Below are 12,768 nucleotides of genomic sequence, written 5' to 3'. Positions count from 1 at the left end.
AATGTAAAGCAAAGCTTTATATTTTTACTCTCTCCCCTGCCACATTTTATATTTTTGATGATGCGTTTTGCATATTCTTATTTTATGCTTCCCTTAAGTAATTACTGTAATTTGAGTTAACTTTACTACTTTTGTCTTCATACTTGCTTTATAAGTGACTGAGCCACTACCTTTACTATATGTTTTCCATTGAGATTTTTACTTTCATATATTTTCTTATTATTAATTAGTGCCATTTCTTTTTAGCCTAGAAAAGTCCCTTTAACACTTCTTGTAAGGCCAGTTTAGTGGTGATGAAATCCTTTAGCTTTTGCTTATTTGTAAAACTCTTCATCTCTTCTTCAATTCTTATTGATAATCTTGACTAGTAGAATTGGTAGAGAATTCTTGGTTGGAAATTTTTTCCTCTCAGCATTTTGAATAGGGCATCCACTTCTTTCTGGCCAATAAAGTTTCTGCTGAAAAATATGCTGATTTGGGGATTTTCCTTGTACTTAATAGGTAGTGTTTTGGAGGTTTGGGGGGCTTTTTGTTTGTTCATTTTTGCTGCTTTTAAGATTCTTTATCCTTAACTTTTACCATCTTAATTGTAATGTGTCTTGGTATGGTTCTCTCTGGGTTCGTCTTATTTGGAACTTTCTGAAATTCTTAGACCCAGAATGTCTGCTTCCTTCCCCAGATTAGGGAAGTTTTCATCCATTATTTCTTCAAATTTTTCTGACCTTTTCTCTCTTTCTCTTTTCCTCTGGGACCCCTATAACGTGAATGCTGTTCTGCTTGATGTTGTTCCAGAAGTCCCTTATGGTATATTCACTTTTTTAAATTCTTTTTTCATTTTGCAACTGTATCTGGGTGATTTCTATTTGTTTCATCTTCCAGCTTGCTGATTCGTTCTTCTGCTTCATCAAGTCTTCTGTTGAAACCCTCAAGTGTATTTTTCAGTTTAGTTATAACTTCTATTTAGTACTTTCTTATATTTTCTACCTCTTTGTTGAAGTTCCTGCTGTGTTTATCCATTCTTCTTCTGAGTTCAATGAGCATTTTTATGACCATTGCTTTGAACTCTTTGTTGAGTGAGTTGCTTAGCTCCATTTCATTAATGTCTTTTTCTGGCCATTTGTCTTTTTCTTTGGTTTGGAACATATTCCTCTGCCTTCTCATGTTGCATAACTTTCTGTATTTGTCTAAATTCATTAGGTGAAACAGCTACCTCTTCCAGTCTTGTTCTTGTGTAGGAGATAATCCATAGGGCCCAGAAGCACCATCTCCCTGGCCACCAGACCCAGGCACTCATGGGTGTTCTTCATGTGGACTGTGCACACCTACAAGTTGTGGTGGGGCTGCTGCTATGATGCAGGATGTGTGGGATTTGGGGTGCTCACCTGCTGGTTGTAGTGAGCTGTTGCATAGTGTGGACTGGGTTTGGGGCACTTGCTCATCCCAGTTATGGTGCAGCTGCTGTGTGGGGAGGGTGGGGTATCGTGTGTTTGTCCAGCCCAATTGTGGTGTGACATCTGCACTGGGTAGGCAGGGCACTCAAGGTGCTCGCTTTGGCTCAGTTGTGGTTCATGGTGGGAGGAACACACCCACTGGTGCTAGGAGGCTAGAAGAAGGGCACCAAAAATAGTGCCCACTAGCTGTATCACCAGCAAGTTAGAATGAGGTTGCAAAGATGTCATCTACCAGTGCTTTTGTCTCCAGAGAAAGTCCCGTTAGGTTCCTGCCTCTCTAGCAGCTGCTCTAAGATCAGTAAGTAGGTTTCCCTCACTTATGGTGTAGGTGTTTTCACACTGTTGCTTTTGTGCTGTTTCTCAGGGTAGATGGGTCTGTGTGAGCCCTTTAAGAGCGGGTTCTTTGTTCCATACAGTTATGTGGTTCTCCTGGACTTAATGCCCATTGATTTTCAAAAACAGATGTTTTAGAGGCTCGTGTTCCCAGTGCTGCACTAAAGGGTTGAGGTACGTGATTTGCAGTTCAATCCCTTTACTCCCTTTTTTTTTTACTCCAAAAAGTTATATATTTTTGTGATCCTTCTGATTTGCTCCTGGGATGGGGTCCTGGGTGGGACCGTCTCTCTGCCTCTCCTGCCTGTTTCAATGAGTCTCTTTTATCTTTTGTTGTGGAGGTGCTGTTCATCTAGTTATCAGATACTTTTCAGAGGAAAGTTACTTCATGTGTAGCTGTAAATTTGATGTGTCTGTGGGAGGAGGTGAGCTCAGGGTCTTCTTAGGTTGCCATCTTGAACCCCTTACACAGGAGAATGATTTATAATGGCATTGTGAATGTGTTTTAAAGAAGACTGCTTATGTTTTAGAGATGCATACTGGGATAGTTATGGTATGAAATATGGTTGAAATACTGTCATATCCAGAACTCATTTCATATAAATACTGTTGTGTGCATGTGGGGAGTAGTAGATTAAACAAGGTGGGCAATGAATTTAGCTAAGTGACAGGTATATGGTTGTTCATTGTTCTCTAATTTGTGTATGTTTGAAGTTTTTTATAATACTAAAAACATTTTAAAGGAATATTCTGATGATAATTATGAGCATTAGCATTATCTAATTATTTTTAGGGTATAAGTGAAACTAGAAAATAAGACTTACCTAAACTTGTCTGTCTTATTTTGGTCATGTCCCCAGTGATACATGAATTTCATTCTTTTTTTCCAGAATGAGAAATTAGAGGAGTTAAATGGAATTAACTAGCAATCCATAATGATTAGTTATATGGATCTCCAGTGATTTTGGCATACTTAGTGAATACAATTTAATAAATACTTATTAAGCACCTACTTATTAAGCACCTACTGTGTTCCAAACACCATACAAGGAAATTGGAATAAGAAGATAGGATGAGCATCAGAAAAAAAAGAACTGTGCCTTACAAGGAAGGCTGAACTAAATGGAAAAGTTTGATACAGCGTGGAAATTCAACTGACAGGTCCACTATCCATAATCCTTTACCTTTAAGGTCTCTTAGTTTAGGAAAAATCAAATGTGTAATCCAGTCATTGCAATGCAGTATGTAAGTGCAACAATGAAGAAGATGATGCGAAAACATTAAGAGTGCAGTAATTCTGCTGAGGGTTTAAATTAATCAGAGAAAACCACAGCTAAAAGATGACATTTCAACTATTGATTAATAGTTCACCAGATGGACAAGAGGAAGGGCATTCCATGAGGAGGATGACAAGGACAACAGGATAAGCAGGGTTGTAAGTGAATGATGTTACCACAGAACAAACGGAATAATACTGAGTTCTGTGTGCCATGTTAGTGAGTTCAGACATTATTCATTAGACACTGTGCAGGTGGGATATTAGAGGCTTTATCCATGGGATAATGGTGAGACTCATATTTTAGGAAGATAGCTCTACTTTTGGTGGAGAACAGCAGTTCTCAAAGTTTGGGGACCTCTGGTATACCCTTTAGGGAGTTTGTGAGGTCAAAAGTATTTTTATAATAATACTAAGATGTTATACCCCTTTTTCACTCTCATTTTACACATACAATGGAATACTACTCAGCCTTAAAAAATAATGAAATTTTGCCATTTGCAGCAACATGGATGGACTTAGAGGGTATTGTGCTGAGTGAAATAAGTCAGAGAAAGACAAATACTGTATGATACCACTTATATGTAGAATCTAAAAAATACAACAAACTAGTAAATATAACAAAAAAAGAAGCAGACTCACAGATATAGAGAACAAACTAGTGGTTACCAGTAGGGAGGGGCAATATAGGGATGGAGGAATGGGAGGTACAAACCATTGGGTATAAGATAGGCCAGCAGTCCCCAACCTTTTTGGCACCAGGGACCGATTTTGTGGAAGACAGTTCTTCCACGGTAGGGGGAGGGCAGTGGATGGTTCAGGTGGTAATGGGAGCAATGGTGGGGATGGTTCAGGCAGTAACGCTAGTGGTGGGGAATGATGGGGAGCAGCAGATGAAGCTTCACTCGCTCACCTGCTGCTCACCTCCTGCTGTGTGGCCCGGTTCCTAACAGGCTGCGGACCGGCACTGGTCTGCAGCCCAGGAGTTAGGGCCCTTTGAGATAGGCTACAAGGATGTATTGTTCAACGTGGGGAATATAGCCAGTATTTTGTAATAACTGTAAATGAAGTATAACCTTTAAAAATTGTATAAAAATTTTTTTAAAAAACCACTCACAGAAAATGTCTTCTATTAAACCAACATTAAAGAAACTTACAAAAATGTAAAACATACTACTCTAAATACAAAATTTTTTGTTTTGGAAAATAGTTATTTTTTTATAAAAATGTTACTTACGCTAACATTACTGGGTTTATACTTTTACATTTCCTTAATTTTGAAATCTGATATGGTAAGTATTGGTAAATACAACCCACATAAACGAAAGCTTTGGGGGCACTTCAATAACTTTTAAGAGTATAGGGGACTTCAGACCAAAAGTTTTGAGAACTAGAGGTATAGAGGGTACATTGTATTAAGAAGAGGCTAACAGCAGAGAGAAGACTAGTTAGGCAACTTTTGCAGGAATCTAGGTCATTGATTTTCAAACCCTTTGTGTATATATACCCATTAAAAGAATTATCAAAAACTATATTCTTTCTGGCACATTTTTAAATTGATAGCTAATTTTTTCCTTTGTAAATTTAAATGGTTGTAAATAATATATTTTATAAAGTATTGTAAATAATGACATTGAAGTATGGTACATCAATCTTTTAGATGTATACAAGGAAATCCAGACACCAAAGCAATTTGATACCCATTGTCACCCACTTAAAAATGTATAGGAACAGACTTTCTTCTTGATAGAAACTTTGCATTATTCCTTTTTCTTCTGAAAATTATATTTCCACTTCCCATCTCAAAATTTTGCATAATGTATTATATTTTGTACTTGGAAAATCTTTTGATTACCTATCTCCGTTGTAACCAAAATACATATATAAATTTAAATTAATTTTAAAATTTCCTATGACCACAAAAAAAGTATTCACTTTTTTCTTCTAGATTAAGTTATCATTGAAGTTACTGCCAGGATGCAATTTCCAAAGCAATATAAATGAATTACTAATTTGGATAATTCTTTAAAATTTTTTATTGGAGACATTTCTTTTAAAAAAATTTTTTTTAACATCTTTATTGGAGTATAATTGCTTTACAATGCTATGTTAGTTTCTGCTTTATAACAAAGTGAATCAGCTATACGTATACATATATCCCCATATCCCCTCTCTCTTGCGTTGGAGACATTTCTTAATAAATGTAGCTTTTCTTCCCCCTCCAACTAGTCCATATATGCTTAGATAAATATTATTTACTTTTATAATGGGACCAGATTCAACATAAATTCTAATTTTATTTCTGTATTTGTAAACATGGAGAAAACTTTTTTGTATAAATAAGGAGATGGGAAAGGAAGGAGTTTTGTCGTAACAATGTCACTCATTTCTGCAACTCCTTCTGATACGTACGTAGCAAAACAGTATATAGTGATCTACCAGTAAAATTTGTTAGTTGGCAATTTCATTAGATCCATTCTTTTTTCAGTTTCATTGAAAACGAAGAATTAAACCCACTTGATTTTCAAAAGTGGATTTACTACCCAATCATTAGAGTCATTCATTTTCTGTTTCTGGGAAGTATACCAAAAATCTTTTAAAATTAGTTCAAATTATGATATTACTCTCATTTAGAGGCATCTTGTTTAAACTGATACATTCATAAAACAGAATATTGTTAGTTTCAATACAGTAGTTTTTAATAACATCTTTTATCACGTTTTAAATATGTGGTTTAAATATGGCAAACCCTTGCGCTGCCTCAAAGATTGAGTCACTTAATGAAGAGTGTCCTTCGTTACAATCTATTTGGCAATGCCAGGCCTCATAAACAAATACACTTAATTTCCAACAGAAAAGGTCTTACTTCATTTTCAATTCAAGTAAGTATATTAATGTTATGAAATATTATTTTTAAAAAACAGATATAAATTGCAGAACACATGTGCCAGAGGCATGTTTACAGTGAAGCTAACAAAGCATATCCACCAGAGTGCCTTCCTTTCAAGATTCCTTCTTTTCTAATTTTAAATATTCGCTTTCACACCTCATTTTATATTCTTTGTCATAAAGAAAGCCCCTAAAACTTTGGGCCCAGTATTTCTCCCTGCATATCTGGAAAGATTAACCACAAGGTCAGTCAGGATAAGCTTAAGATGATATATATCTAGTATGATTAATTTCATAATTAAGTTATGAAAAGATAAACCACTTCTCATTACTTATTTTCTAATAAATAATACAGAATAAAATATAGTTAAGATTATAATTTATGAAGTAAGGCATATGGTAAAAGGCCTGTTATTCCTTCAGTAAATGTTTTGGGGAGATTGAACTCTGATGTTTGACTTTGGGGAATCACTAATAAGCTTGTATAAAAATCAGAACATTTTCATCATGGTCAAAATTTTCTTATGTATTTAATGAAAAAAGAAAGCTATATACTGCTAAAAACTAATCAGATGGAGAGTTGGCATATAGTTTTATTTTTATATTAGCAAGTAAAAATATTAAATGTTTTATATAATGAAATGAGGTTAACTAATTTTTATATAAATATTTCAGAATGAGTTGATAGAATAGATTTTAGCTAACTTATTGAATAACAAACACTAAATCTATAGTCTGAAAGAAATCACATAATTTTTATCCATAGGATTTAGCCATCATATCTTTAAAAAAATAGTTTCACTTAAAAGAATCATTGTCATCTATATTGCTTTTATTGTTCAAAAGTGCTCTTTGTTTAGCTAACAGCATGTCCTGCGGGTTGGTATTAAGAAGAACTGCAGGGAAAATGCTTCTGCTAACGTATTTTTTTTAATTGTTCAGGCAGGGTTTTGGACTCATGGAGAATCCTTATACTGTTCTTGCTATAGAGCCCCTTGGAAAATCTTTGTATATCCTTGGGCTTACTCTTCACCTGGTTTGAAGATCTCTGTACTAGTCATGAGATAAGGATCTAACCTAAGACTGTAATAGCGGTATTGGTTAGGAGACTGATTTGAGACATTTTTAAGACATACTTTAAAGGGACTTAGTGGCTCAGTAGACTTGGGAGTGAAAGATGAGTCAAAAATAATTCTTAAGATTTCCAGTTTGGGGAGTTAGATAGATTGTGATGCCATTCATTGCATAGAGAAAATAAAATAATCAGCAAGTGTTAGAGAGGTGGGGATGGAGTTCTTTTTGCCTGTGTGGAACTTTAATATGGAAATGTTCAATAAGTCTGAAACACAAAAGAAAGGTCAAAGATAGGGTGGTTATAAATTTGGGAGACTGTAGTATATAAGTGAATGATACTACCTAAGGGAAATTCTTTTACAGAAAGGAAGAGATCTGGTGATGGAACCTTCGGGGAAAGGTTAACACAGGAAATGAACCTCTCCACAAAAGCAGAATAGAAAGAAAACAGTTTCATTACTGAATAAGCAGTAATCCAGAAAGTAATGTGCATCATAAGCAATCTGCTAAGAGATTACAAAAACAGAAAGAAATCTCACTCTTTTATAAAATGGCCAAACAGATTCAACCCATTACATACATGTTCTCAGGATAAACAATAACTAGTCCTCAAGTAAGAGGACTTGACAGTGCCATCTGTCACACATTGTTCATCCTAAATTCACTTAGTAATAGGAGTGCCCATCTGTGTTAGCTAACTGGCTTTATCCAAAGGAAAAAAAACTTCTCATATGTTTATGATAGGAGATAGTTTTGCAACTTGAAGGATGCACCTGCCCAAGTTAGGCTCCTGCCCTACCACTGAAACTGGGAGGTAAGGGCATGATATTCCTTAATGATTAAAGAGGTGGTTCCCAGGTTCTTGAGAAAGACATTGCTGTATGTAAACCTGGCAAGAGGCTTTTAAGCAAAAGCTTTTAAAAAGATTTTTACATAAATTTCAAAGAGACAGAGAATTCACAATTGTGAATTTTCTAAAGTAAATGCTCTAAGAAAAGAGGAGAGTCTTTTCTCTCCTTTTCCACGTGGACAGTTTTTTTTTTTTTACTTTGTATTTATCCTTACATAAGTAATGGGAAAGAGAAAAACAGCCTTGGAGATGAAGGGGGAAATTACAAAGAGTGCTTTCATGAAAGCCAAAGTAAGAGAATATTTTTCAAGGGTTGAGGGAGTAGTACTGTCTTCAAGGAGGTTATATTCCATTTGTGGGATAAAACTGGCACATATTTTAAAATAACATAAATATGTAACTTTAAAAAAAAACTAAATATAAAAAGAATATAACATAACATGGTTAATTATATAATATAGACTATAAGTACTGTAGAATTTCAGTAGCATGAGGTCATTATGACCTTAAGTAGTCAGAGGAGGATTTCTGGAAGTTGGATTTTGAAGGAGAGGTTCATTTTATGTAATTCATATTTTAAATCTCAGTCTAAAACAGATCTCCATTGCAATTGTCTGTAATAGGATAAATTTAGCAGTGGAACCATGATATTCATAATCCATTGGCCAAAATTCTCAGTTGGGTAGTGTTGATACTTGAGTAGAGGATGACGCCATTTTCCCCTATGACTTTCTATTTTCTGTGCTCCCTCTCATAATCACCCCCTTTCAGATTAACAGGTTATTTCTTTTATATGTTAGTAGCTTCAAGTCTTCTCCAGCTTAAAAGGCACTTTTTCTCTAGGATACTTATCTGGATTCATTTTAAGCTTAACTTGGAAAGATCAGCTTTTTTTCAGTTCTTGGAAAGTACTTTGCAGTTAACCCTGATGCTACTGAGACAAAAATTAATTTTTTTGGATTTTAGTTATCTTTGTGTTTTGGAGGTTCCCAAGACCACCCTCAGGTTTGATGATTCACTAGGAGGACTCATAGGACCCAGCATACAGTCATAAGCATGGCTATGACTCATTACAGGGAAAGGATGCAAAGCAAAATCAGCAAAGGGAAAAGGCGTCTGGGAGAACACCTGGAAGAAACCAAGCACAAGTTTCTAAGTGTCCTCTCCAAGTAAAGTCATATGGGACACACTTAATTCCCCCAGCAATAACTTGTGACAACATGTGTGAAATGTCATCTACTAAGGAAGCTCATTAGAGACTCAGTGCCCCCAGTTTTTATTGGGACTGGCCATGTAGACATTCTCTGCCTGGCACATTACCAAGATTCTAGACTCATCTGTTTGCAGAAATGGTTTAGGTACAGTGAGCCACTTTTATTATCATTTAGGGAATTGTGGAAACCCTCCTGAAATCTAAGATCCCAGGTACCAGTCAAGTGTCAACATTGCAAACAGCCTTTTTGAAGATGGCAGCCTCAGGCCTGCTGTGTTAATAACCCTTTTCTCTACAGCTTGGTTTTTTTTTAATCCAATGATTTGCAGATAAAATCAAGAATTGACACATCAAGTAACTGTCTTTTAAATATACTACAGGTATGCACCAGAATCACTGACAGAGAGCAAGTTTTCTGTGGCCTCAGATGTTTGGAGCTTTGGAGTGGTTCTGTATGAACTTTTCACATATATTGAGAAGAGTAAAAGCCCACCAGCGGTCAGTGTGCTTTTTATTTACTCTCAAGTTTTTTTTTAACATGAGAAAAGCTTTTTCCAAAGAATAATAGTAAGCTTAGGGTTATTTTAGAGCTCCTATTGCTTATTTGTAAGACAGCAACCAACAAAAATAATCCCAAACTTACTCATTAAATTAACTTGATGTTTTAAAAAGTGGGGATTGGAGTACTATTTAGTATATTCTCTTAATATTATCTTTAGTAAATCCGATAAACTCATTCATTCCAGGAATTATTGTAAAAGTTAAACCTTTTAAAGTAATATTTTTTCTGCTCATTGTATAATTTTAATATAGGAAAGTATAAAGAAGAAAATAAAAATAATCTCTAATTCAACTACTCAGAGATAACCACTTTAATACTGTGGTATGTTTTCTTACAGGCTTCTTTTAATTTTATATGTAAAAGTGAAATTTTATTAAAAAGATTTCTTTTATAACAGGTCATACTGTACAGTTTGCTGTCCTGCTTTTTCATTACATACTATAGCATGGATATTTTCCTATATTAGTCAATATTTACTGCAAATATGACTTCTAATTCCTTGGTAGCATTTCATCATAAGGATGTAATTTCTGGACAATCATTTTCCATTTTTCAGTCTTTTAAGTAACACTTCATTGAACATAGTGCACATCCTTATATATATTTATGTTCATCTCTGATTGTCATCTTAGAGTAAAAGTATAATTATAGGTGAAACGTTATGAACTCTTTTATAGGATTTTCATTATTTCAAAATGCTTTCCAGGAAAGCTGTACCATATTAGACTCTCAGTAGCTGTGCATAGGGGTATACGTTTTATCATTTGCCAGTGTTGACTATTATATTTCTACACAGTTTTGCCAAATTGATGGGACAGAAGTTGTACCTACTTGATTTTAATTTGCATTTCTGCTATTAGTGTGATTGAATACATATTTATTGGGTGTTTGGGGTGAGTCTGTGCGTGTGTGCATTGTATCCTCATGTACTTTGCCCATTTTTATATTGGTAATTTTTCTTACCAGTATATAAGAGTTCTCTATGTTTAAATAAATGATGTGTTCATTGTAAATACTTCTCTAGCTTATGGTTCAGACTTTAATTTTATGAATTTTAAGCATAGAACTTTTTCTCTCCATTGCGTTTATGCTTAAATATTCATTCTGTATTTTCTTTTTATTATGTCTTCTTTTACATTCAGCTTTTTATTTCAGCTGAAATGTAATATGATGTGTTAAAACAAAGTAAGTCTGTTTTTAGTTCACTGGTTTTGAATCCTTCTCAGGGAATTTGTGCTGAGTATGTTACAGTTATGGAAATGGCATTATAGACGTTCCACATTTAACAATCTTTTCTGAACTGTGACTGAAAACGAAGTTTTTGAAGTTAAAATAGTCTGTTTTTAAAATGTTTCAAGGTAAGGAAACATACAGGATTTTTCCCATTTACTGGAAGAAGTTGAGAAAGAATTCTGATTCAAATTAAATGTACCAAAAATGTGTCATTGAAAAGTGGGTTTGTGTTTCAGGAATTTATGCGTATGATTGGCAATGACAAACAAGGACAGATGATTGTGTTTCATTTGATAGAACTCCTGAAGAATAATGGAAGATTACCAAGACCAGATGGATGCCCAGATGAGGTAACAAAAAAATTTTTTTAGCCACAGTAATCATGCATTTTCTTTCTCTCTTTACCCAAGGATTTCAGGTCAGTTTATGTAATTTAATTTGCTGAGGTTGTAGAAAAATAGCATAATCATGACTGTGGATATAGGTATATCCATGACACATGCCTGTACAGGCAAATTAAGTGGGAGTTCTGAATTTATGTCTTCACCAATTAAAAGATGGCACTTTGTGTTCATTGTAATTTTGGTTTATTTTCCCTTTTACAGATTTATGTAATCATGACAGAATGCTGGAACAATAATGTAAACCAACGCCCCTCTTTCAGAGACCTAGCTCTTCGAGTTGATCAAATAAGAGACAGCATGGCTGGATGAAAGAAATGAACTTCACTCTGAGACCAAAATAGACTTACAGAACAAAGTGTTGTATTTCACATTACTGTGGACTGTTATGACATATATCATTATTATGTATATCATGACTTTAGCCAGCAAAAGTGTGGAAATATCTGCTCAGAGCTTTCAAAGTTTAGTGAGTTTTTCTTCATGAGGACACCAGCCAAAGACATTGATGAAAAGTCCTTAGCAAAGAGTTTTGTAAAAAGTTTTGTGAACCTAATCAGTCAGTTAATATCACCTTTCTTTGGCAAAAGAAGAAAATTAGACTTTTTTCAACTCAGAATTATGAGAGATGAAAAAATTGTAAATGTTAAATATGCACAGAATACGTATGTACAGTTTTTACCACAGTGAATGTATAATACCTTGGCATCTTGTGTGATGTTTTACACAAGGGCTGGTATTCATAAATAATGTTTTCTAATTTTTCCATAGTTGATCTATAATAACTTCACTGTACAAATTAAGATGCTCAGATAATTGAATAAGCACCTTTGTGTCCTTGTTCATCTATATCACTGGCCAGCAATATAAGCAGGTGTATACTTTTAGCTTGTTGTTCTATGTACTGTAAATATTTTTCAAAGCAAAGGGAACAAATGTTTAGTTTTATTTGTATAGGGAATTTCCCTGACTCTAAAGAATACATTTTGAAATGGAACAAGTTTACAAAGATATAACACAATCTATTTTCTCATTTGTCTCCCTTGTATCTGTTTGTGGCGAGTATGTTTTTTAAATAGAACTATCTCCAGGTTTTTCTAAGACTACAGTGAACAGTTTTCTTTTAAAATTTTGAGATTACGAATGCCAGGAATATTGTCATCCCTTGAGCTACTGGCTGCCAATAAGACTCTTCAATCCCTGGGACCTATAGTCATGGATTAAATTTAAGTGTTAAGCCATAAAATAGATTGTTTTTCATATATATAAGCCTATTAAGATGCACAGTGGGTTAGGAATTTTTTTCTAAAGAATGTATATTTTAGGGATTTCAGAAATCTATTGCCATTATAAAAGAGATTTTCTTTTGTTAGATTCTTACATACAAGGGAGAAATGAGAGTAAATTGGTAAAAAAAAAAAAAAAAAGTATGCTTGTTAATTTTATTCAAGAATGCCAGTAGAAAATTCATAATGTCTTGAAGAAA

At 34.3% G+C, this 12,768-nt stretch overlaps 1 protein-coding gene across 14 annotated transcripts in view; it reads left to right on the top strand.

Annotated features, from left to right (window-relative positions):
- Positions 1-12,315, top strand: part of JAK2 (Janus kinase 2) — a 248,006-nt gene extending 235,691 nt beyond the window's left edge. For 13 of the 14 annotated variants that reach the window (XM_082404344.1, XM_082404352.1, XM_082404354.1 and 10 more), the window contains 3 exons: positions 9,467-9,584; positions 11,118-11,231; positions 11,487-12,315. In XM_082404344.1, the coding sequence (XP_082260470.1) occupies positions 9,467-9,584; positions 11,118-11,231; positions 11,487-11,594 (340 nt within the window). In that variant the 3' untranslated portion in view covers positions 11,595-12,315. The remainder of the gene's footprint in view (positions 1-9,466; positions 9,585-11,117; positions 11,232-11,486) is intronic. The other variant, XM_082404343.1, reaches the window with a different exon arrangement.
- The last annotated feature ends 453 nt before the right edge of the window (positions 12,316-12,768 follow it).

This window comes from Balaenoptera borealis (assembly GCF_965194805.1).
Source record: "Balaenoptera borealis genome assembly, chromosome: 8".
NCBI classification, from domain to species: Eukaryota; Metazoa; Chordata; class Mammalia; order Artiodactyla; family Balaenopteridae; genus Balaenoptera; species Balaenoptera borealis.
This window is presented reverse-complemented; position numbering and strand designations above follow the sequence as displayed.